The sequence below is a fragment of the Pseudomicrostroma glucosiphilum genome, assembly GCF_003144135.1.
Source record: "Pseudomicrostroma glucosiphilum strain MCA 4718 unplaced genomic scaffold BCV69scaffold_11, whole genome shotgun sequence".
Lineage (NCBI taxonomy): Eukaryota > Fungi > Basidiomycota > Exobasidiomycetes > Microstromatales > Microstromataceae > Microstroma > Microstroma glucosiphilum.
In genome coordinates, this window is record NW_020289923.1 from 134,639 (window position 1) to 155,468 (window position 20,830).

Sequence of the window (20,830 nt, forward strand, 5' to 3'; positions counted from 1 at the left end):
TGTGGCCCGCTGGGTGTGCGTCGCCCAGATTTGCCGCCGTGCCTCCTTCTTCGCCTTCTCCCCTTCCTCATCCTCCCCGCCCCGCCTCTTTCCTACGACTCCTACTCGACTCTGAAAAGGTCGGCACGTCGTCTGTGAAGGAACGTAGACATCTCCCTACCCTCACCTGAAAAAAGGAAGCTTCGAAAGCTCCCTTATCTCCGCTAAGCCGGACCCTTTTTACCCCTACTACTAAACCCGCACCACCCCCATAATCTAGTCAAGATGTGAGTATCTGCGCACCCTCGATGCTGCCCTCGAAGAGTACAGCAGGAGTAGGAGGCACTTACGAGCTGGTGGGCTGGTCAAGATAGGCTGCTGTCTGAGGAAATACCGCCTGGGCAGGGTGGAAGCGAAGGAGCAGCAATGGCTGGGAAGATAATCTTACGATCATGGACAGAGGTCACCTTCGATGCTTCCATACACACAAAAAACAACTTTAATATACCCTGAGCCGACAAGATCCGTGGTCGAATCACTTCCACGAGTCTGCAAGGCTGCGTTGGGCAAAGGGGTCCAAGACTGCACTCGGGTATCAGCGCCAAACGCATGCACCGGTACTGACACATCTGGCTCCTCCTCCACCCCGCCTTGCTTTACTATAGGGTTCTTTTCACCGTTGACCAGATCCGTGAGCTCATGGACAAGTGTGAGTATTCCGCCGCATCCTTTCGTGCACCACTACCTGGACACATTGCTCACCTCTGCATCTTCTCCTCTCACAGCGAGCAACATTCGAAACATCTCGGTCATTGCCCACGTCGACCACGGAAAGTCCACCCTCACCGACTCCTTGGTCTCCAAGGCCGGTATCATCGCCTCTGCCAAGGCCGGTGACACACGTTTCATGGACACCCGTGATGACGAGAAGGAGCGTGGTATCACCATCAAGTCCACTGCCATCTCCATGTACTTCCCCATGGCCAAGGATGAGCTGGAGGCCATCAAGGAGCCTGCTGACGGAAACGAGTTCTTGATCAACCTCATCGACTCGCCCGGTCACGTTGACTTCTCCTCCGAGGTCACTGCCGCCCTCCGTGTCACCGACGGTGCTCTCGTCGTCGTCGACTGTATCGAGGGTGTCTGTGTCCAGACCGAGACCGTGCTGCGACAGGCCCTGACTGAGCGAATCAAGCCAGTCGTCTGTGTCAACAAGGTCGACCGAGCCCTCCTCGAGCTGCAAGTCGGCAAGGAGGACCTCTTCCAGACCTTCTCCCGAACCATCGAGTCCGTCAACGTCGTCATTGCCACCTACGCTGACAAGGTCCTCGGTGATGTTCAGGTCTACCCCGACCAGGGAACCGTTGCTTTCGCTTCCGGTCTCCACGGCTGGGCTTTCACCCTGCGACAATTCGCCACCAGGTACGCCAAGAAGTTCGGTGTTGACAAGGCCAAGATGATGCAGAAGCTGTGGGGTGACAACTTCTTCAACCCCAAGACCAAGAAGTGGTCCACCAAGGCCACTGACGCTGACGGCAAGCCCCTTGAGCGTGCCTTCAACATCTTCGTTCTTGACCCCATCTACCGAATCTTCGACTCGATCATGAACTTCAAGAAGGAGGAGACCACTCAGCTCCTTGAGAAGCTCGAGGTCGTTCTGACCTCCGACGAGAAGGACCTCGAGGGCAAGGCTCTCCTGAAGGTTGTCATGAGGAAGTTCCTGCCCGCTGGTGACGCTCTCCTGGAGATGATTGTCATCAACCTGCCCTCGCCCAAGACCGCTCAGCGATACCGTGTCGAGACTCTCTACGAGGGTCCCCTCGATGACGAGTCTGCCATCGGTATCCGTGACTGTGACCCCAACGGACCCCTCATGCTGTACGTCTCCAAGATGGTGCCCACTTCCGACAAGGGTCGCTTCTACGCCTTCGGTCGTATCTTCTCCGGTACCGTCAGGTCTGGACCCAAGATCCGTATCCAGGGCCCCAGCTACACCCCCGGCAAGAAGGAGGACCTGTTCGTCAAGTCCATTCAGCGTACTGTGCTGATGATGGGTCGTTACATCGAGCCCATCGAGGACTGCCCTGCCGGAAACATCATTGGTCTGGTCGGTGTCGACCAGTTCCTGCTCAAGTCTGGTACTCTCACTTCTTCGGAGACTGCCCACAACATGAAGGTCATGAAGTTCTCCGTCTCCCCCGTCGTGCAGGTTGCCGTTGAGGTCAAGAACGCCAACGACCTGCCCAAGCTGGTCGAGGGTCTCAAGCGTCTGTCGAAGTCTGACCCCTGTGTCCAGGCTTGGATCTCTGAGACTGGTGAGCACATTGTCGCCGGTGCCGGTGAGCTCCACTTGGAGATCATCTTGAAGGATCTGGAGCAGGACCACGCTGGTATTCCTCTCAAGATCTCCGACCCCGTCGTCGGTTACCGTGAGACCGTTCAGGCTGAGTCTTCCATGACCGCTCTGTCGAAGTCGCAGAACAAGCACAACCGTCTCTACGTCACCGCCGCCCCTCTTGACGAGGAGCTGTCGAAGGCCATCGAGGGCGGCAAGGTCAACCCCCGTGACGATGTCAAGCTGCGAGCTCGTCTTCTGGCTGACGAGTACGGATGGGACGTTACCGATGCCCGAAAGATCTGGTGCTTCGGTCCCGAGACCACCGGACCCAACCTCCTGGTCGACACCACCAAGGGAGTTCAGTACCTCAACGAAATCAAGGACTCGTGTGTTGCCGCCTTCCAGTGGGCCACCAAGGAGGGACCCTGTGCCGAGGAGAACATGCGTGGTGTGCGATTCAACATCCTCGATGTTACCCTGCACACCGACGCTATCCACCGAGGTGGTGGACAGCTCATCCCCACTTGCCGACGTGTGTGCTACGCCGCTGCCCTGCTCGCCACCCCCGGTCTGCAGGAGCCCGTGTATTCCGTCGAGATCCAGTGCCCCGAGGACGGACTGGGAGGTATCTACTCGACTCTCAACAAGAGGCGTGGACACGTCTACTCTGAGGAGCAGCGCCCTGGTACTCCTATGTACACTGTCAAGGCTTACCTGCCCGTCAACGAGTCGTTCGGTTTCAATGCCGACCTGCGTCAACAGACTGGTGGACGTGCCTTCCCCCAGAGTGTGTTTGACCACTGGGCCCTGATGAACGGAGACGCCAGCGAGAAGGGCAGCAAGCTCAACGACCTGGTTGTCAGCATCCGAACCAGGAAGGGACTGAAGCCCGACTCGCCACCTTACACAGAGTACTACGACAAGTTGTAGATGGTTTGAAGGAATCGGATTCCGGTCTTTTCTTTTCTCCCTGTCTTCCTCTTGCCCGTACCCCCCACTCTGTCTTTTCTGACGCGTCTTTTGTTTCGCTTAGCTCCCCAGCACGACTTTGCTTCGTAACAATGACAAATTGACTCCCATTACTGCTTCCAACCAACGCTGAGATCGTGTGTGTCGATCGACGGGTTGAGAGAGTTGACGGCCTCTGGTGAGAGAGGGAGCCGGGGCTGAGTCGGAACGGAAGCAGAAGGTGATTCATCGCCCTCCACTGCAACTTTTTCCCCTCTTTCCGCCCAACGGTTCGTGCGTCATACAGTTGGGATCTTCCTGCTCGCCCGCACCAATCAGCCAGCCAGCAAGCACTCGCCATGGCCAAGAAGAAGAAGAAGCCCAGCAGGCGCAATCAAGGGGATGACGATGTCAACTCTAGAGATGCCGTCGCAACTGCGTCAGCCCCTGAGACTTCCGGCACAGCCAGCGCTACAACCTCACGGGTGCCGAATGGGGCTACAGCCAACAAGGCCCGCGCTCTTGAGTCGCGCTTTGCAAAGTTGATCCCAACAGCCCTGGAGAACTTGTCGCTCATTGCCGCTTACACACCGCTGGAACGACCTGTGAGACCTGAGCTGGCGATTCTGACACCGGAGCGAATCGATGCCAGCACCTCTGCTTATGCCTCTGCTTCCAGCGCCGAAGGTGGATCGAAAGGAGGACGAGGAGCATTCCGTCTTCCTAAGAAGCCCCGCTGGCATCGCGATCTAAGCGCCAAGGCTGTCCAGTCCAACGAGTCCTCCGTCTTCTCCTCTTGGCTCGAAGAGACCGATGCCGCCATGGACTCTCGCTTCTCCCTCGTCAGAGGTCTCCTCTCTTCCCAATTGGCAGAAGTGAAACACCTACCCCAGCCAAAGGCAGAAGAGTGTCTCTTACCGAGCATGTTTGAGAGGAATGTAGAAGTGTATCGCCAATTGTGGAGAGTAATGGAACGCTCTCACCTCTTGCTTGTTCTACTCGATGCAAGATGTCCCCTCTTGCATCTACCACCTAGCTTGGTGGAACACCTCAGAAAGTATGCAGCGGTAAAGACGATTTTGGTGCTGACGAAGAAGGATATTGTGGGAGAAGATGTGACGATGCTTTGGAAGAGATGGTTGGAGGAGAAATTTGGATGGAGTGTCGTTGTGACGGAGGCATATAAAAGGCAGGAGAAGAGGGAGGGACAGGGTGAGTGAGCGGGGTGAAAGTCGAGTAGCAGCACTCAACAGACTCGAGGTCTCCAAGGCTGATCTTGCTCCTCTCTGCCGCTCTCCGGCTCAGGCAAACGTACTCGTCTCACACCATTCCTCAGCGACGACTCTCGCTCTGCCATATTTGCCGCCATCAAAAAAGCGCACAAGTCCCTCATTACTCCTCCTGCCAAAGTAGCAGAGGACCCTGAGCGGTTAGCGCAATGGCAGCCCAGCTGCGCAGTCAACATTGACTGGGATGAGGTGCAGAGCGGCCGGCATGTCTTGCGCAACGGTGGTGACAACGTCGCCGGCAGTAGCGGCCGCAGCGAACGGGATCCCAGTGAGACCTCCTTGTGCATTGGACTCATCGGGCAGCCCAACGTTGGGAAGAGTTCACTGCTCAATGCACTAATGGGATCAAAAGTAGTACATGCCTCGCGAACACCAGGCAAGACGAAGATCTTCCAGACCCATTACCTCGGAGGTGCTGGTGCTGCTCCTTCTGTGGAGTCTTCGCCCCAGGAAGGCCACACTGGCACCACTAACAGCCACAACAACAGCGATGGGAAAAGTCGTGTCCTCCTCTGCGACTGCCCCGGTCTCGTCTTCCCAAGCAGTGCCGGCCAAGAGCTTCAAGTGCTCGGAGCCATCCTCCCCATCTCCCAAGTTCAATCCACCGCTTCCATTCTCCGGTTTGCCGCTTCGCATATCCCACTTGAGAGGGTATTGGCGCTGCAGATGCCAGAGGATGAATATGGTGATGCCAGTGTTGGAGGGCTGGTAGGAGAGAGGCAGTGGACGGCAACGCTCCTTCTTGAGGCGCTTTGTAGACGGCATGGGTACAAGACGGCCAAGGCGGGGAGGTGGGATGTGAATCGGTAAGTCAGAGTGAGATGTTGAACGCTCAAGCTCGACCTCGTCTTCTTTCATTGTACATCTCAAGGACTGACACCTCGGCACTGTCCCTCCTCACAGCGCCGGCAACGCCCTCATCCGGGCCCTCGCCGAAGGACGTATCCGTTGGGCATTTCATCCACCCCCTCTTACTTCTTCTCCAAGCGATAACGACACCAGCCAGGGTGACGGAGTAGCAGAAGCAATCGCCGACGACTACCACTATGACGGCAGGGGGATCTGGCTGCCTGGCTCGCTCACCGACCCTTCCAGCTCCAGCTCCAGCTCTGCCACGGGCGCTACGCACGATCCCTCTTCATCTTCTGTGCCCTCCTACCTCGATGAGGATGGCACGGACGAAGATGACAATGACGATGACGCTTCAGACGCTGGAAGCAACATCGACGGGCAGGGGCGAGATCTGGAGGGTGCTTCCCACCCTCTCCTCAGGAAGAAGCGGGCGCGGGGGAAGAGCTCGAAGAGGGTCACATTCGAAGAAGAAGAAGAAGAGGCAGAAGAAGAGAGTAGCGAAATTGATGCCGAAGGGCAGTCAGAGGAAGAGGAAGAGGTGGTGGAACAGGCCAAGCCGATCGGGCGAGCTGCTAGCTTGTTCGAGGCGCTGGCTGTCGAGGGGCAGGATGAAGAGGAAGAGGAAGAGAAACAGGAAGAGTCAGACGACACTGGACGCTCAGGCTCAGGCTCAGACTCAGACGAGCGCGAGGGAGATACCGCAGCAAAGTAAGATAGAACATGTGACGTGGGTAATCAATTTACTTCGATAGATGTACAGATTTGTAGACATTTTGCTCGCTCATTCCCTCGGTGAGGTGTGATTCGGGAAGGATGCATGCCGTGCGACATGTGATAAAGCCTACAGCAGGAGGAACAGGGATCAAGCTCCTCCAGGCCAGCCGGCATTATGGCTGTGCCCCAAGTTGGACTGGTAAGCGGGTCTCCTAGCGAAGACGTTGTGGTCCTGCTGCTGCTGCTGTTGCTGCTGTTGTTGTTGCTGCTGCTGATGATGCTGGTAGCTCTGATCCGCATAGCGATGTGTTTCTCCATAGCTCATTCCCCCAATCCCAGCAGCGGCTCCGCCACCGGCACTGCTATTGCCACTGTATCCACTCCCACCAACAGCCCCATCCCCACTCTGTCGGAAGAAGTGGGGTACAGGCTGTCCCAGCCTCCTTCGACTGGTGAGGATCTCTGCCAAGCGCGCATTGATCTCTTGTCCCATGACGTCCCTCTCAGGTCCAATAGGTTGGAGAAGCCACATTCGCGATGCCTTGCTCATGCCGGGCAAGCTGAGCGCGTCGATGGCCTGCAGCCAGAAGAAGGCCAGACGCTCGCTCTCCGTCGAGCCTTCAGGCGGCAGAGCAGTCGGGGAGATTGTAGCGATGGAGGCCGTAGATTGATTATTGCGCTGCTGCTGCTGCTGCTGCTGCTGCTGCAGGGCAGAGGCGTGGCCTTGACTGTCGATGGACAGCGTCGCAGAAGTCGGGGAGGAACGATGTTGAGCCTGATTCGCGATGCTGGCGAGGGGCGGCGGCATGTTGGATCTGTCGCGCTGCTGCGACGCTTGTTGCAAGGCTGGAGCAGGGCCTTGTTGTACTCGCTGTCTCGCTCGTTGGCTACCACTAGCGGCTTCTGTTCTCTCCATCGAAGCTTGCTCATTCAGCACGTGATCGACCGACATCGTTGAAGGCTTGGAGGCATGTTGCCCAGATTGACGGCCTGAAGGGCTAGCCTGGCTCTTCGAGGTGCCAGAAGAAGGACGCCCGGCGGTGCTCTTCTTGCCCTGACTGAGCAGTTGGTTGTAAAAGTAGTGGGCAGTCTCGCTCAGACGTTCGGTGACGACGCTAATGGACAACATCTCGGCTCCCTCGAATGGCTGAGCTCGAATACGAGGGGGGACATGTTCTGACTGCACGAGCGAAAAGGCATCGTGGAAGAGCGGGTGTATGCCACCGAGGAAATTGAGCAGTCGCAGAGAAAAGTAAGCCATGTGCGTCTTGGTCAGTTGTGAGCGCTGCTCTGGGACGAGAAGAGACTTGGGTGCTCCTTGAGCTTGTCGCATCTTGACATCTGTCATGAAGTGCTCCGGAACATCCTTGAACATCTTCTTCAACTCTGCCGGGGTTCGAGTAACTTCCATAAAGCCAGAGGCCGGCTGCTGCTCCAAGATTGACGGCTGTTGAGCCAGGGGAGGCTGACCCGGCTGCTGAAACCCTGCAATACCAGGAGGCCTTTGAGGTGCTGCCCCGGATTGGCGGGCAGGAATGGGTGCGGCAGAAGACACTGGAGCTGGTGTGACAGGTGCGACTTCGGGCCGGACCTTCTTCGGGCGACCTTTCTTTCGCGCGGGCGGAGCAGTACCTTCTTGCACCGCTGTCTGGGGTTGCCCAGGAAGCGGCGGTCCAGGAGCTCTTCCTGGTAGCTGACTGCCTGCCATCGCCTGAGACGAGCTCCCAGTAGCAGCTCGACCGCCAGAGCCAACAACCGCCGCCGTTTTCTTGCGCTGGATCACTGACGATGAAGCAGCGGCTCCACTAGCTGTGGCTTGCATGGGCCTAGTAGCGGTCCCTGAGTTGGAGGCAGGTGGGCGGCTGGGTCCTGCTGCCGAAGTGGATCCACCTTGCGACGCCACATGCTGCCTGACGGAAGCTCCGAGCATGACACCGACCCAGGCATTGTACACTTGATTGATTGTGTCAGGCTGACCGGGATAAGCAGCAACGCAGAGCGCCATAGCCTCGGCAGGATCTTTGACGACTGCAAGTCGAGTATAGAGCGTCACCGGACCAGTAGAGCCGTGCGTTTGATTCGAACTACTCTGACTCGTTGAAGGACCTGCACCTCCAGTCGATGGCGCGCCATTTGCCGTCTGCTTCTCCTTGGCTTTCCGTGGCTGCTTTTGCGGTCGAGGTGGCCTCGGGAGCGATCTACTCGTTGTGTCAAAGATGCTGAGAGCAGGTGCAGCAGGTGGGGCAATGGGCGGCGGTAGCGCAACTGCTGTGCTGGAGCCTGCGACGGGCGAAGGCATGGGTCTTGGGTACTTCCTCGGTCGACCTCGGGGACGCTTCGCTGGTTGTTGTTGCTGTTGCTGCTCTTGCTGTTGCTCTTGAGCTTGGGCCCTTTCTACTTCATCGATAGAGGTGGAGCCATACTCGCTAGTCGAGCTCACCTCAGGGACACCAAGATCCATGGTCCAATCGTTGTCGTCAGCATCGTCAGCAAAGGCCATGGGAGCATCAGCCTGGCCAGCTGCTCCGGTTGAGGCATCGGGGTCGTTGCGAGCTGCATCTTCGTCCAGCTCAGCATCAATTTCCTCCGTTGTGGCTCCTCCAGCTAGTGCGATGAGCTTTGCTCTCCTCGCTCCGCCTCTTCCGTACACGACCTCCTCTGCAGGCCCGGCGCCGGTCGCAGACTCATTGGCAGGATGTGCAGCCCTCGTCTTGGCCAACAACGCGGTCCAGAAGCCATCGTCAGCCATGTCTGCGGTCGGATCGGCTTGCTCGTCTCGCTCCCATACGCGGGCGAAAGACAGAAGATTGCCAGCACCGGCCTCGCCGTTTTGAGAGGCACTGACAGATGCATCATCGGCCTGCTCGGCTTCCTCTATAAGCTTAGAGATATCTTGCTCGCTCAGGTCCACATCCTTCTCAGACAGGTCGACCCCTCCTTCCTGGAAGAGAGCTCGAGCTCCAAATTGCAGAGCGTCGTGCAAATTGCCTTCTCGACTCTCCTCGTCGTCCATTGTATGGATGACATGGTCTAGGATCAGCTTCTTACGGGCATTGTTGACGATCTGCTCTTCTGCAGTCGACTTGGCGACCAAAGTAAAGACAATCACCTTGCGCGTTTGTCCGATACGGTGAGCTCGGGCTATGGCTTGCATGTCCAAATGAGGATTAAAGTCACTGTCCAGAATAATGACAGTGTCGGCCGAAGCCAAGTTGATCCCCACACCTCCGGCTCGAGTGCTGAGGAGGTAGCAGAAATACTCTGACCCTGGAGCATTGAAGGCCGAGATGCCTCGCTGGCGCTGACGATGTCCGAAGCTACCGTCGAGGCGGAGGTATTTGTACTTCCCTTCGTTCAACAGCAGTGACTCCACAATGTCCAAGAGGATGACAAACTGTGAGAAGATGAGCACTCTTCGCCCCTTTGCCTTGAGCTGAGGAAGAAGCTTCTGCAAGACCTTCAGCTTGCAGCTCGCCTCGACAAGTCTCTCCGCTTCGAGTCTCCAGTCATGGCCTTCATCACCCTCAAAGGTCTCGAGAGAAGGAGCGATGAGGTACGGATGCTGACAAGCCTTACGCAGCTGCATGAGAATGTTCATCATGTTACCAATCTTGTACTTGTGGTCCCGCTTAGACAGACTTCGAACGTCGGTGAGAGCTTGTATGTCCTCGATATTCTTCTCGAGCACATCCTTGTACACTCTCTTCTGCAGAGGCGTCAACGAAATGGGCACAAGTACTTCTGAGCGAGGCGGCAGGTCGACAACATCCTTCTTGAGTCGACGGAGGAAGTATGGCTTCAGGAGTGGCTGAAGCTCAGCGATGAGCTCGGGCGTCAGCACTGCATACTTCTTGTGCAAGGCCTTGACGTCTTTCCATTCCGCATTGGGCTTGAGCCAGTTGAGCAGATTGAAGAGCTCTCCGATGTTGTTGTTGAGGGGCGTACCGGTCATGATCAGACGATGCGCAGTCTCGAGGGCAGACAATCGACGGTAGAGAAGCGTCCCACTTCCCGCCTTCAGATTGGTTCCTTCGTCCACTATCACAGCTTGCCAACGCTGCACACGCTTCAACGGCGCGGGATCGCTGCGAGCCACCGAGTCAGAGCAGATGACGACTTCGGCTCGGAGATCTTGTCGTCCGGGCATGCTCTCCAGGTGGAAAAGCTCGAACCTCTCGATGATACCACGGGATTCTCTTCCTCCGTAGTACGGAACCACCCTCAGATGGGGGCACCACTTCTCAAATTCGCGGACCCAATTGGTCACGACGCTGTTGGGTACAACGACGAGGTAAGGTCCCAGTCCGTCGAATTGTTGGTGCAGTGAGGCAATGAAAGCTACGACCTGTACCGTCTTGCCGAGACCCATTTCGTCGGCCAAAATTCCAGGCTGGTGGTCATGCCAGCCGTACCGTAGCCAGTTGAGTCCATCGATCTGGAAGTCGAGCATTCGGCCGCCGACGACATAGTCCGGCTGCTCTGCGATCGACTGGAATTTGGCTTTCTTCCTCTGCGCCTCCAGAGCAATCATCTGACGGCTTGACATGTGCTTGACGTAGACTTTTCTCGAGGACATGTATCGCTGAAAGGCGAGCACGAGGGAGAGCCATTCATCAAGATACTCAGTGGGGCTTGCACCATTCTCCCATGTCGATTGCTCATACTCCAGATCGTCCCACTTGACGAGAATCTTGGCTGTAGGCATCAGCACCTCCATCTCGGTCTCTGTGATGCTCTCAAGGAAATACTCGTCGACTTGGCTGATGTGAACATATTCTGGGCTCAGCTCCAGTCGGCTCTTTTCCTCAGCAATATCTGCACCATGACCCTCCCTCGTGATCTGGCGGGGGCGTCGGCGGAGCCTTCGAAGTTCCGCCTTAGTCAGCGGCTTGAGCTCAGACTCGGGGATAGAATTGACGTGGAAGTAGACGTCAAGGATACGATCTGGCGTGATCCAAGTCTTTGGAATTCGACCTTGTGCACCTGCTTCTGGCGCGGGAGGACCTCGAAGTACTTCGCCTGTCTCTCTGTGTGCAGTCAAGAGTAGTCGTTGGCGCTTGGATCTCCTTGGCGTGTTGGCTGTACGTTCGAAAGCCTGCGACGGAGACAGACTGACAGGTGGCAAAGGTGGAGTGACGAGGCCGGGGCCCTGCTCCGAAATTGGCTCCAGCTCGAGACGAGTACCGTGAGCAAGGAAATATCTAAGCTGACCCTCACTAACTAGGCTCAACCAATGATGAGGGACCCATTGAGTCTCTCGGAAGGACAAATTCTTGAACTTGACCAGATACTCCCGCTTGAGGTCGTCGGGAGGCTTGCGAAGGAGGTGATACTGCGATCTTGGCTCAGACTGAGTGTCTGCCTGGGGCCTCCAGGCCAAGATCACCTCAACGTCACCCCATGCATCACAGTCGATACACTTCCAGCCGGCTTTCTGCCTGGCAAGAGCAGCTTCATCAAGCTCGTCCTCACCAGACAGTTGCTGAAGACATTCGTAGTGTGCGGTTCGAAAGCAGCGTCTGCATCGGAAACAGGGGCTTTCGCCCTTCCTATCGTCATCTTCTGGCACTGCGGGAGTGCAGTCTTGTTCGCAGACGTGACAGCACGAAAGCGTTGTAGAGCATCTTTCGCATTCGACAGAGGTCAGATATTCAGCAGGCGAGAACTGCACCCTGAACTTGGCTTTGCCTGGTCGCCCAAATGCCTTGTGACGAGCTGCCTTCTCGACATTGATAGTGTGTAGCAACTCCTCATTCCGGTCGTCACCTTGACAGCCAGTGTGCACGCTCTGAGTGCAGGAGGAACAGACGAGCCAAGCTCCCCTCTCTCCGAGCAATCTGCGCTTCTCGTCCAATTGAGCTTGCGCTGTACCCAGGGCATGCAGCTCTTCGAATCGGCCGAAGTCGTAGTGTCCGGTTGAGCGACGTCCCTTCAGCTCCTTGCGGGTGGGGCGATGCAGATCCATCTGTCTGGCTCGCTCGCGGTCCAGACGGGCCTGCGTACGCTTCAAGCTGACAATCTGCATCCACGCTGGCCGCTCGTCACATCGACCACAGGTTTCCCAATGACGTTGGCGGACTTGTTGTTGCGCAGAGTCTACGAATGGGTCCGTCGACGACTCGTCGCTGTCAGATTCAGCACTGCTTGTTGCAGACAAAGGAGCCTGAGGTTGTGTGGCCCTTCGAATTCCGTGAAGTACAGGGGCATCTTTGTCGTCGTCTGAGCTTTCAAATCCGAGTCTCTTCCTTTTGGTCACTCGACGACCAAAAGAGGAAGTGATAGCCTGAGAGACAGGCTGACTTTGCCATCCGAAGATCTGCAAAGAGGCCGCCAACTCGCGCTCTTCGTTGGTCAAATCGGACAGCTCAATGGTGTGCACTCTATCGTTGAGGCCGGGCTCGATATCCAAAGCTTGGGCGATCGGGATTTCCTCGTCGGTCCAGGAGCTGTAGCCGCTGAGGTTTTCTTGTTCCTCGTCCACCTCGATGTCGCTCGTCTCGCTCGAGTCTGAGCTCATCTCTAGCACTTCGAGGAGTCTTCTACCGTTCGCTCGAGTTTCTCGTGCGCTTGGCCGCCTTGAGGGCTCAGGAGCCGTAGGATCTTCATCCTCATCGGCGTCTTCCTCATCCTTATCCTCGTCTTCGTCTTCGTCCTCGTCCTCGTCCTCGCCCTCTTCCTCATTGTCGTCGACCTCATCTTCCTCCTCGTCAGGCGCAGTGTCGATAATGTTAAGCCTAATCCTCTTCTTCGTCGCCCTGCCTGACCTTGCGCGCTGGGGAGGACGAGCGCCAGAGCGAGTCCGAGTGGAAGACTGTCGGCCCGAGCGCCTGCGAGGTCTGGAAGATTGGCCGTTGCGATTGGTTGACGCTGAAGCTGAGGAGCGTAGCGATCGCGTCGAACGGCCGAGTGCAGGCAAGCTATCCTCCACGTCATCTTCGTCTGAAGAGATGGCGATCGCGTCGCTCTCTTGCGCATCTTCTGCCTGATCGCTCGAGTCCTTTTCAGACTCGCTTGCTACAGCGAGCCTCGTGCTAGTACGCCTTTGCGGACGAGACGCGATACCTGCTCTGGGACGGAGTCGAGCAGGAGGTGCGGGCAATTCTTCTACCGAGGCAAATCTGGCGCTCCTCCTGCTGCCTGGCGGCCCCAGACGACGAGAGCTTGATCCGCTGGTTTGCCGAGTCGAAGCTGTCGCCTGTGCGATACTGGCGCGTGACCTGAGGGCTCTTCCGTTCCTCGAGGGCTGTACCTCTTCCTCGCTTTCGTCGACTGAAGACTCCGAGATGTGTTGAGCCTTCTTCGGTGTTCCTGAGAGCCTAGTCCTACGTAGCTCTTTGGGCGGAGATAGCCGCCTTCCGACCTCACCAGGTTGGGGCAGTTGCATGCGCCTTACCTGGACTGATCGAGGTCGCACTGCTACAGGAGAGGGCGTCTCTGCAGGCGAAGGGTCTTCTTCTTGATAGCGCGCACGCGGATTCCTTGTTTGTCTTACATTCTTGGAAGAGCCCTCTCCCTTGTCCTCGTCTTCTTGACGCTGACCCTGCCGTCTAGTGGAACGCGTAGGATTTGTCGAAGAGCGACGTGAACGTCGAGCCGGTGTCTGCTCCTCCTCTTCCTCATCATCTTCATCGTCGTCTTGATCGCTCTCGCTCTCTCCTTCGGAACTCTCTCTCTTCTCCTTGCGAGATTGACGAGTATTGGAAGCTCTGCCTTGACGAGAGGTTGCAGAAGCAACGCGTGGAGAAGACCTAGCCTTCCTCGTGGGGGTGGGTCTGGTAGGCGGTGACGAAGCGCTCCTACCTCTATTGGAACTTCGGAGGCGCCTATCGCCGGATCGCAGGGCCGGCATAGCGGCCTCGCTTTCCGAGCGCGGTCACTGCGGATGGGAAAGAGGATTGAGGCGGGGGAAAGAGCGTACGGTTAGGCAGTTACGACGGACGATGGACGGACGGACGATTGACGGCTGCATGGGCCAGACGGAAAGGGACTGACTGACCGATGGAGGCGTTGCCCTCGCGTGGCCGCGCTGGGGTCAAGGCGGAAAGGGAGAAATAGATTTCCCGGATTTCAGGCACAGGGGAAAGTTGCAGATGGCTCAACCGTATACTCCTTCCTGCTACTCTACTCATAGCGTACACTGATAAGCTCACATAGAAGCACAGTAGACGCCGTCAGTATGTCCCTCGAGTCACCCTTGCCGGCACTGGCTGCCTTCTCCGAGTCTCTGGCCACACTTGGTCAGACGCTCGACCCCCTCTTGAAGCAGCCGCTAGATCAAATTGTCTCCAAGCTCGAGGAGGGAAGCAGCCACACTGCCGAGTCTTCTTCCAATGGACTTGAAGGCAGGCTGGACGCCGCCAAATTGCAGGTCTCGATCGCCTATGTTCTGCTGGATCTAGTGTGGTGTGAGTGTCGAAGTTGGACATGAAGGCGTCACCTCGAAAGATCTGCTAATCCTCCTTCCCTCGGCCTTCTCCTGATCCTCAGTCCAGCTCAAAGTCCAAGGACAAGACCCTTCAGCCCATCCTGTGCACGCAGAGCTAGAGCGTGTCCGCACCTACTTTGGCAAGATCAAATTCGTCCAGTCTGGAGCCAGCAGTGCCTCTTCTTCGACCTCGTCTGGAGCTCCTACTCTGCCTGGACAGGAAGGAAGGCTGAGGGTGGATCAGGCGGCTGCTGGGAGGTTCATTAGGAGTGGACTTGGGGCGGCGGGGGAGAAGGGGAAACATACCAAGTTTGATGAGGCTGAGAAAAAGGAGGAGGCGGCGGCGGAGGCGGTGGCCAGTGGTAGTGCGAGCAGTAGCAGTAGCAGTAGTAGCGACAGCAGCGATAGCGAAGGTGACTCTGGAGCCGAGGCCCCAGCTGAACTTTCAACAAAGAAGGACAAGAAGGGGAGAATAATTCGTGATCCCTTCGAAGGTGAGTTCATGGTGGACACGGCTCTGAGTTGCAAGTCGGGTTGTGACGGATCAATCTTGCCTTTCACTGTCCCTCCTCACCAGGCTACGACTCGCCTAAGCGTACGAAGAGCAAACAAGACGCTCCTACTTCCTCTGCAAAGAAGCGCAAGGCCTCTACAGAAGCTGCAGCAATTCCCGAAGCCGCTGCAGCCTCCCCGTCGTCGCATCCGGCTAGTAAGAAGGCGCGAAAGAGGTCAGGCAAGGGCAGCAAGCAGAAGAAGCATTGAAGTGGTGCACAGTCGTGGACCAATTGAAGGCGCTGATGATCTTATGAGGTCACTTCTTCCTCCTTTCTCATATCCCACTATCGTCTGCTGCCGTCATGCCATCCCGCTACCGCTTCCAAGGCCGCTGCTGCCGCCTGAGTGTGAAGCCCGATCTGTCACCCGCTTCCATTTCGGCGACTTTGCCACGCGCTCGTCTCTCACCCGCGTCTGAATGAGGATGCACGGACGACTTGGTGAATCTTGTCCTCCGCCCTTGTCCCACGGTGCAGACCCGTCGTCAGTAGTCTACTTGGCCTTGCCTTCCTTGCCATCATCGCCTACCGTATCACACCTCAATCATTCTCGTCGTCGTCGTTAGTGCTGCCTTTGTCATCGTCACCATCATCATGGCTTCCTCCACCACTTCCCTCTCCTCCTCCCTCTCCCTCCCACTCCGCGCCTCCTTCCAAGGCGGGTCCACCCTCTCCTGGCCCTGTCCAACCCGACCCTCCGTCGTTCTCCTCTTCATACCCGGCAACCCAGGTGTAGTAGATTACTACACCCCCTACCTGGACGCCATCTACCACTCGCGAGAATGTGCTGGTTCAGTAGAGATTCTCGCCGTGGGTCATAGGGGACATACGGCCCTTGAGGAGACGAGTGAAGAGGAGAGGGGAGCATCAGTCAGGTGGCAGAAGGAAGGGACGGGCTTGCAGGCTCAGGTCAGACATAAGATTGAGGTGGTCAAGGCTATTCGCAAGGCATACCCTCGCTCCGATAGCGAGGATGATGATGATGTCAAGATCATCATTGTGGGCCACTCGGTTGGGGCATGGATCGGACTGAGGGTGCTGGAGGAGATGGGAGACGATATAGACGGTCTGCAACTCCTATTCCCCACGGTCATGAACATTGCCCAGACGCCCAAAGCAAGGACGCTGCCCCTACTGGTGAGTATGAGTGGCTACTGGATTCACACCAGAATGATCCTGACCACCTCCTCCCAATCTGCGGTCCATTGTAGCTCCTCACTTCACCACTCCTGCCCGGTCTCTTTCTTCCACCGCTCCTGCTCTTCGTCTCTCTGATACCCTCGGTGCTTCTGCTGGCCGTTGCCAGCTTCGTCTCTTCGATACCCTCTCCTGCTCTCAAGGCTACATTCGGCTTCATCACTACCCCCTCGGCTCCACTCAATGCCTCTCTGATGGCCCGTGACGAATTCCTCACCATCAAAGGTCTCACGCCCAGCATGGCTTCTGCTGTCAAGAAGCTGCGAGAGAGAGGCGGCACCCTTAGAAGCTATTGGTCTAGAGGTGACGAGGATAGCTGGGCTCCTAGCCGCTCCCGAGACGAGCTCGAGCAGGCAATCGGTCTTGTACGTATCAAGCTCCCAGCTAACGTCTACTCAAGTCCTAGCGACATCTCTGCCACTCTCGGCAAAGGCGGCTCCTCCACTTCAAAGCCGAGCATGCTCCACTCTCGAACCCTCCAAGTAGGATCTCTCACTCGTGCTGCCGGTCGAAGAATTGCGCGAGGCTACCAAGGTGGATCGCCCATGGGGAAGAACAAGTCCAATCCGGCCTCGCCAGCAACACAACCTCCGCCCTTTGTCTTCCCGCAGTCTCACTCTCAATCCCCTCGAATGAGTCGTGCCTCACACTCGCACTCTAGCGTCCCTCTCACGCAGCAGCAACAAGCCGACGCGCGAGAAGCAGGCACCACGAGTCCAATTGCCTCGACTTCTTCCCCACTCAGGAAACGTACCATCCCGATGACTTCGAGTGGGCGACGTCGTCCTTCTATCAATCTCGCAAAAGCCCGAAGGAGCTTTGATGGGAGTATCACGCTCGAGTTACCCGAGGGACAAGACTGGGATTATCTCCAGCAAGGCAATGGAGATTCCACCGACTTTGATCTCCCACAACCACTGATGGAGGAAGACGAGGGGTACAGCAATGGTGATTCTCAAACTGAGCGTGGGCAAGGAGGTAAAGTCTTCAAAGGAGAAGACGAGCTCTTCTTTTCTCAACCAGCCAGCAGTAGCAGCAAAAGTGGACTGACACTTGGCACCGGTGGCAACGGTGGTGGTGGGGGAGGTGTTCTTTACTCCTCCCCCGGCATCTCACCCATGGATGTCCATTCTGCCAATTCTCCCTCGAAACAACTCGGCGGGACTGCTGCTTCCGCTCACGCTCCCTCTACACCCGTCTCCGCTTCCTCTGCCGCTGCTGCTGCTGCCGGTAAAAAGCACAAGAAGCACCCTCGTGAGCCCCGAGCAGAGGAGGCCATGACCTCTACTGTGTGCGAGCTGGGTATGCCGCATGCCTTTTGCTTGAGGTATGGACCGCAGATGGGGGCTGTTAGTGCGAGATGGTTGGGAGAGGATTGGCTTTGATCTAGCGGATGGAAGAGAGGGGCGCAGCAGAGGAGAGGAGAGGAGAGGAGAGGAGGGGAGAGAAGGAGGAAGTTGCTTCGTCTTTCTCACGCGCTTGTATTGGATATCACCACTACCCACTCATTCAGAGAATACGTAAGCCCAGCTCGACCTAATCTGTCAGCAAGGAAAGTATCACTTGCTCCATCTACATCTACAAGGCATCCCCTGCTCTGCTCTGCACCTACTCTTCCCCTTTGCTCCTACTCTTACTCTTCTTCTCCTTCCTCTCCCTCTTCCCCTCATCCACATTCTCCGCCTTTAAATCTCCCTTGGGCACCTCGTACATCTCTCCCCTCTTCTTTTCCCTCTCAACCTGCTTCTCCTTCTGTCTCTCCTCTCGTCTCCTCCTCTCACCAGCAGCCTTTTCATGAGGTTGTAAGAAGTACTCGCCACTGTCCATTTGTAAATCGAGTTTGGAGGGTTGTTGCGCGGGTGGGAAGGGGGTGTACGTCTTCTTCTTTTGGGGGGCGGGAGTGGGAGCAGCGGCACCGGTGGAAGAGGAGAGGGGGAGGGAGTTGGAGCCAGAGGGACCGGAGCCGTTGGCGCTGGAGGTAGAAGCAGAGGGCTTCTTGGACTTTACGTTGCGTTTCTTGAATTTAGGGAGGAAGCGATCCCAGGACTCTTCGGCTAGCTTGGGGTCTTTGGCTAGCTCTCGCTTGATCATGAGTTCCTGTAAAAGGAGAGCGAAGGAAAAGGAAAGGTCAGCTTCTCTCTCAGCTCCTGGCTGGTTTCGCTCATTGAGCACGGCTACTCACCTTGATGTGATAGATGGGATGGACATTCTTCATACAGTCCTCCACGACCCTCCTTACATCCTTGAGCCCCTTGTAGCTGCCCATCGCGGCCACTGTGTTTCCTTGCACCAGGACATAGCATCCCGTCAGGAGCTCAATGGCCTTGAGAGTAGAGCCATTGGGTCCAATGAGCCTCTGTCTCCTCTTGACGAACCTCTCCTTGTTGCGCACAAAGTTTCCAATCTTGATAATATCGCACACCACATCGTCCTGCAGGATTCGCAGCGCTTCTGTCGCCGGCACACTCCTAGCGAGGAGCTTGATGAGATCACGAGCCTTGAGGAGCACATAAGGATCCCAGGCTTTACGTGTCGTCTTGACCATCATCGATCCCTCGACGAGGTCGAGAGTACAGGCTATGCCGTACTTCTCCAGCGCTCGGGTCACCTCGCCCCAGTGTTGCTTGAGGTACCCCTCGCGATATTTTGGGAACAGCGTAGCAAAAGACGACTCTTCTACAAACGGATGTGGATTGTCAGCCTGTGTAAATTGTGGGATGGCCCACTTGTCGATGTCATCGGTATCCCAGGGCTTGTCCTTTCTAAATCGCTTATTCTTGTTGACTGCCTGAGCCCCACCATCGTCTTCTGCTTCGGTGGCTGGAGTCACCTCTGAGGATGGACCAGCGCGAGGAGCAGGGGAAGAGGTAGAAGCACCATCCTGGGTGTTTGCCTTGCGCTTTGCCATTTGGTATCACAAACAGAGTGGGTGGTGAGGTATAAGTGAGGCTATAGGGCAAGGAAGTGAATGCTTCGTGGGTAGAGGGAGAAGGAAGCAGGGGCGGAACGAAGGGCACCACTCGCAGTCGCACTGCCAAAAAATTCCACTCTGCACCCACACGGAAGCAGCAGCCAGGAGCACAGACACACGCCCGCGGAACGGAAGCAGGCCATTCGAGCAAAGTCATTCAGACGACACTGGAGACTACCCCACAGTCTCAAGCAGCCAGTCTACCATTGCCCTGGCTTTGGTAGCCTTTACGTGGCCATTCACTCGCCCACCATGCGACCCTACTCTTCCTACGCAGGGCCGTCCACTTCTACCGCCTCTCAAGCTCGACAGCGGCAAGGCGACCCTTATGGCTACCCCTCTGGCAGCAGTCGCTCCACCTTCCCTCGACGACGCTCTCCCGAGCGGGGCGGGCCCTCCGAGTACGCACGTCCGTGGGACATTTCCTCGCGTTCAGCCAATGGACCCTCAGGGAGACCCTACCCTCCTTCCACTGGTGGTCGTACATCAAGATGGGGACCTGAATTGCCCTACTCATCCTCCTCATCCTCATCCTCATCCTTTGGCGGCATGTCAAGCTCGCCCACAAAGGGAGGACAGGGATGGAGAGTAATGCAGGAGTCCGGAGGGAGGCGGGGTCAGGAGGATCGGGGAGGAAGTCGAAGAGAAGCTGATGAGGTAGACTGGGCCGAAGTGGAAGCGAAAGCGCGAGAGAAGGGATTTGCAGTTCCGGGGGATGTTGTGGACGAGTGAGTAGAGAGGGTGTGAGGGAAGCGAAAACGTCGCCTTCAGGCTCTCACTGAATTGGGCCTCCTCTGCACTCGTTCTTCTAGATTCAAGCGACAAGGCCACTTCGACCAGCTGCGTCGCCAGCTCCTCACCTCCCTCCTAGCGTCCCCTCAAAAAGACGAGTTCCTCGCCTCGATCTCCTCGCTCCTTCTCGCTCACCTTCAGGCCGACCCAAATGAGGCCGTTCGGATAAGCGCAGTAGACCCAAGACTGCAGTCGGACGAACTCTTCAAAATCATCGAGTCGCAGGATCCACCGCGACGGGGGAGAGGGGAGCTTGAGAAATCTTCGTCAAAGACTGGCCCGGAGATCATCGCGGAGCTGATGAAGAAGCTGGTCTCCCAGGCTGGGGACGAAGGGGATGAGAAGAAGACACAACGACCCGAACATGATGTTTCGGGAATTCTCACGTCTGAAGGAGTGATTGGAAAAGGGGTGAAGGAGAGGGTGGAGACGCTGCTGCGAGAGGAGGTCAGGGAGAAGGGAAAGGTCGTAGCTCGCGAGTCGCCTGCGCCGTCTGCCGTGGCTGAAGAGGCGATCAAAGGAGATGTAGGGCTCAAAAGAGAGGGTGACGAGGCCGACCAAAGCCCTGATGTAAAGGCGGGCGATGATCAGCACGGGCAAGGCTCTCCTCGAGAAGAGACAAAGTCGGAAGCGGTGCCGGACCAGGAACCCGGGGAGGAGGAAGGTGTACCGATGGAGACAGACTGAGAAGATCAAAGTACCAACGTACCTCTCCAGTAGCTGAAAATGTAATTGTATCGTCTTGTCACCTGTGAATAGATGCTGTGGCTT

At 56.7% G+C, this 20,830-nt stretch overlaps 7 protein-coding genes across 7 annotated transcripts; 5 read left to right on the top strand and 2 right to left on the bottom strand.

The window, feature by feature from the left end:
* The first annotated feature begins 102 nt into the window (after positions 1-102).
* On the top strand, positions 103-3,405 carry BCV69DRAFT_284032 (P-loop containing nucleoside triphosphate hydrolase protein). The gene is made up of 3 exons (XM_025492900.1): positions 103-266; positions 645-688; positions 765-3,405. Coding segments are annotated over exons 1-3 (2,529 nt in total). The 5' UTR covers positions 103-264; the 3' UTR covers positions 3,248-3,405.
* Positions 3,406-3,471: 66 nt separating this feature from the next.
* BCV69DRAFT_284033 (P-loop containing nucleoside triphosphate hydrolase protein) lies at positions 3,472-6,161 on the top strand. The gene is made up of 3 exons (XM_025492901.1): positions 3,472-4,477; positions 4,571-5,360; positions 5,458-6,161. The coding sequence occupies exons 1-3, from the start codon at positions 3,625-3,627 to the stop codon at positions 6,116-6,118; spliced, it is 2,304 nt and encodes a 767-aa protein (XP_025346560.1). The 5' UTR covers positions 3,472-3,624; the 3' UTR covers positions 6,119-6,161.
* BCV69DRAFT_261513 (hypothetical protein) lies at positions 6,122-14,079 on the bottom strand. The gene has a single exon (XM_025490701.1). The coding sequence runs from the start codon at positions 13,967-13,969 to the stop codon at positions 6,269-6,271; it is 7,701 nt and encodes a 2,566-aa protein (XP_025346561.1). The 5' UTR covers positions 13,970-14,079; the 3' UTR covers positions 6,122-6,268.
* Positions 14,080-14,214: 135 nt separating this feature from the next.
* BCV69DRAFT_284035 (hypothetical protein) lies at positions 14,215-15,421 on the top strand. The gene is made up of 3 exons (XM_025492902.1): positions 14,215-14,525; positions 14,608-15,039; positions 15,123-15,421. Exons 1-3 carry the CDS (start codon positions 14,297-14,299, stop codon positions 15,305-15,307), a joined length of 846 nt encoding a protein of 281 aa, XP_025346562.1. The 5' UTR covers positions 14,215-14,296; the 3' UTR covers positions 15,308-15,421.
* Positions 15,422-15,693: 272 nt separating this feature from the next.
* Positions 15,694-17,681, top strand: BCV69DRAFT_300233 (hypothetical protein; the record flags this gene model as incomplete). Its single annotated transcript, XM_025494438.1, has 2 exons — positions 15,694-16,236; positions 16,311-17,681. 2 exons carry the CDS (start codon positions 15,694-15,696, stop codon positions 17,679-17,681), a joined length of 1,914 nt encoding a protein of 637 aa, XP_025346563.1.
* Positions 17,682-17,904: 223 nt separating this feature from the next.
* BCV69DRAFT_287946 (hypothetical protein) lies at positions 17,905-19,410 on the bottom strand (the record flags this gene model as incomplete). The annotated part of the gene is made up of 3 exons (XM_025493595.1): positions 17,905-18,393; positions 18,479-19,101; positions 19,356-19,410. The coding sequence occupies 3 exons, from the start codon at positions 19,408-19,410 to the stop codon at positions 17,905-17,907; spliced, it is 1,167 nt and encodes a 388-aa protein (XP_025346564.1).
* Positions 19,411-19,441: 31 nt separating this feature from the next.
* Positions 19,442-20,828, top strand: BCV69DRAFT_284038 (hypothetical protein). The gene is made up of 2 exons (XM_025492903.1): positions 19,442-19,995; positions 20,080-20,828. The coding sequence occupies exons 1-2, from the start codon at positions 19,520-19,522 to the stop codon at positions 20,744-20,746; spliced, it is 1,143 nt and encodes a 380-aa protein (XP_025346565.1). The 5' UTR covers positions 19,442-19,519; the 3' UTR covers positions 20,747-20,828.
* Positions 20,829-20,830: the final 2 nt, after the last annotated feature.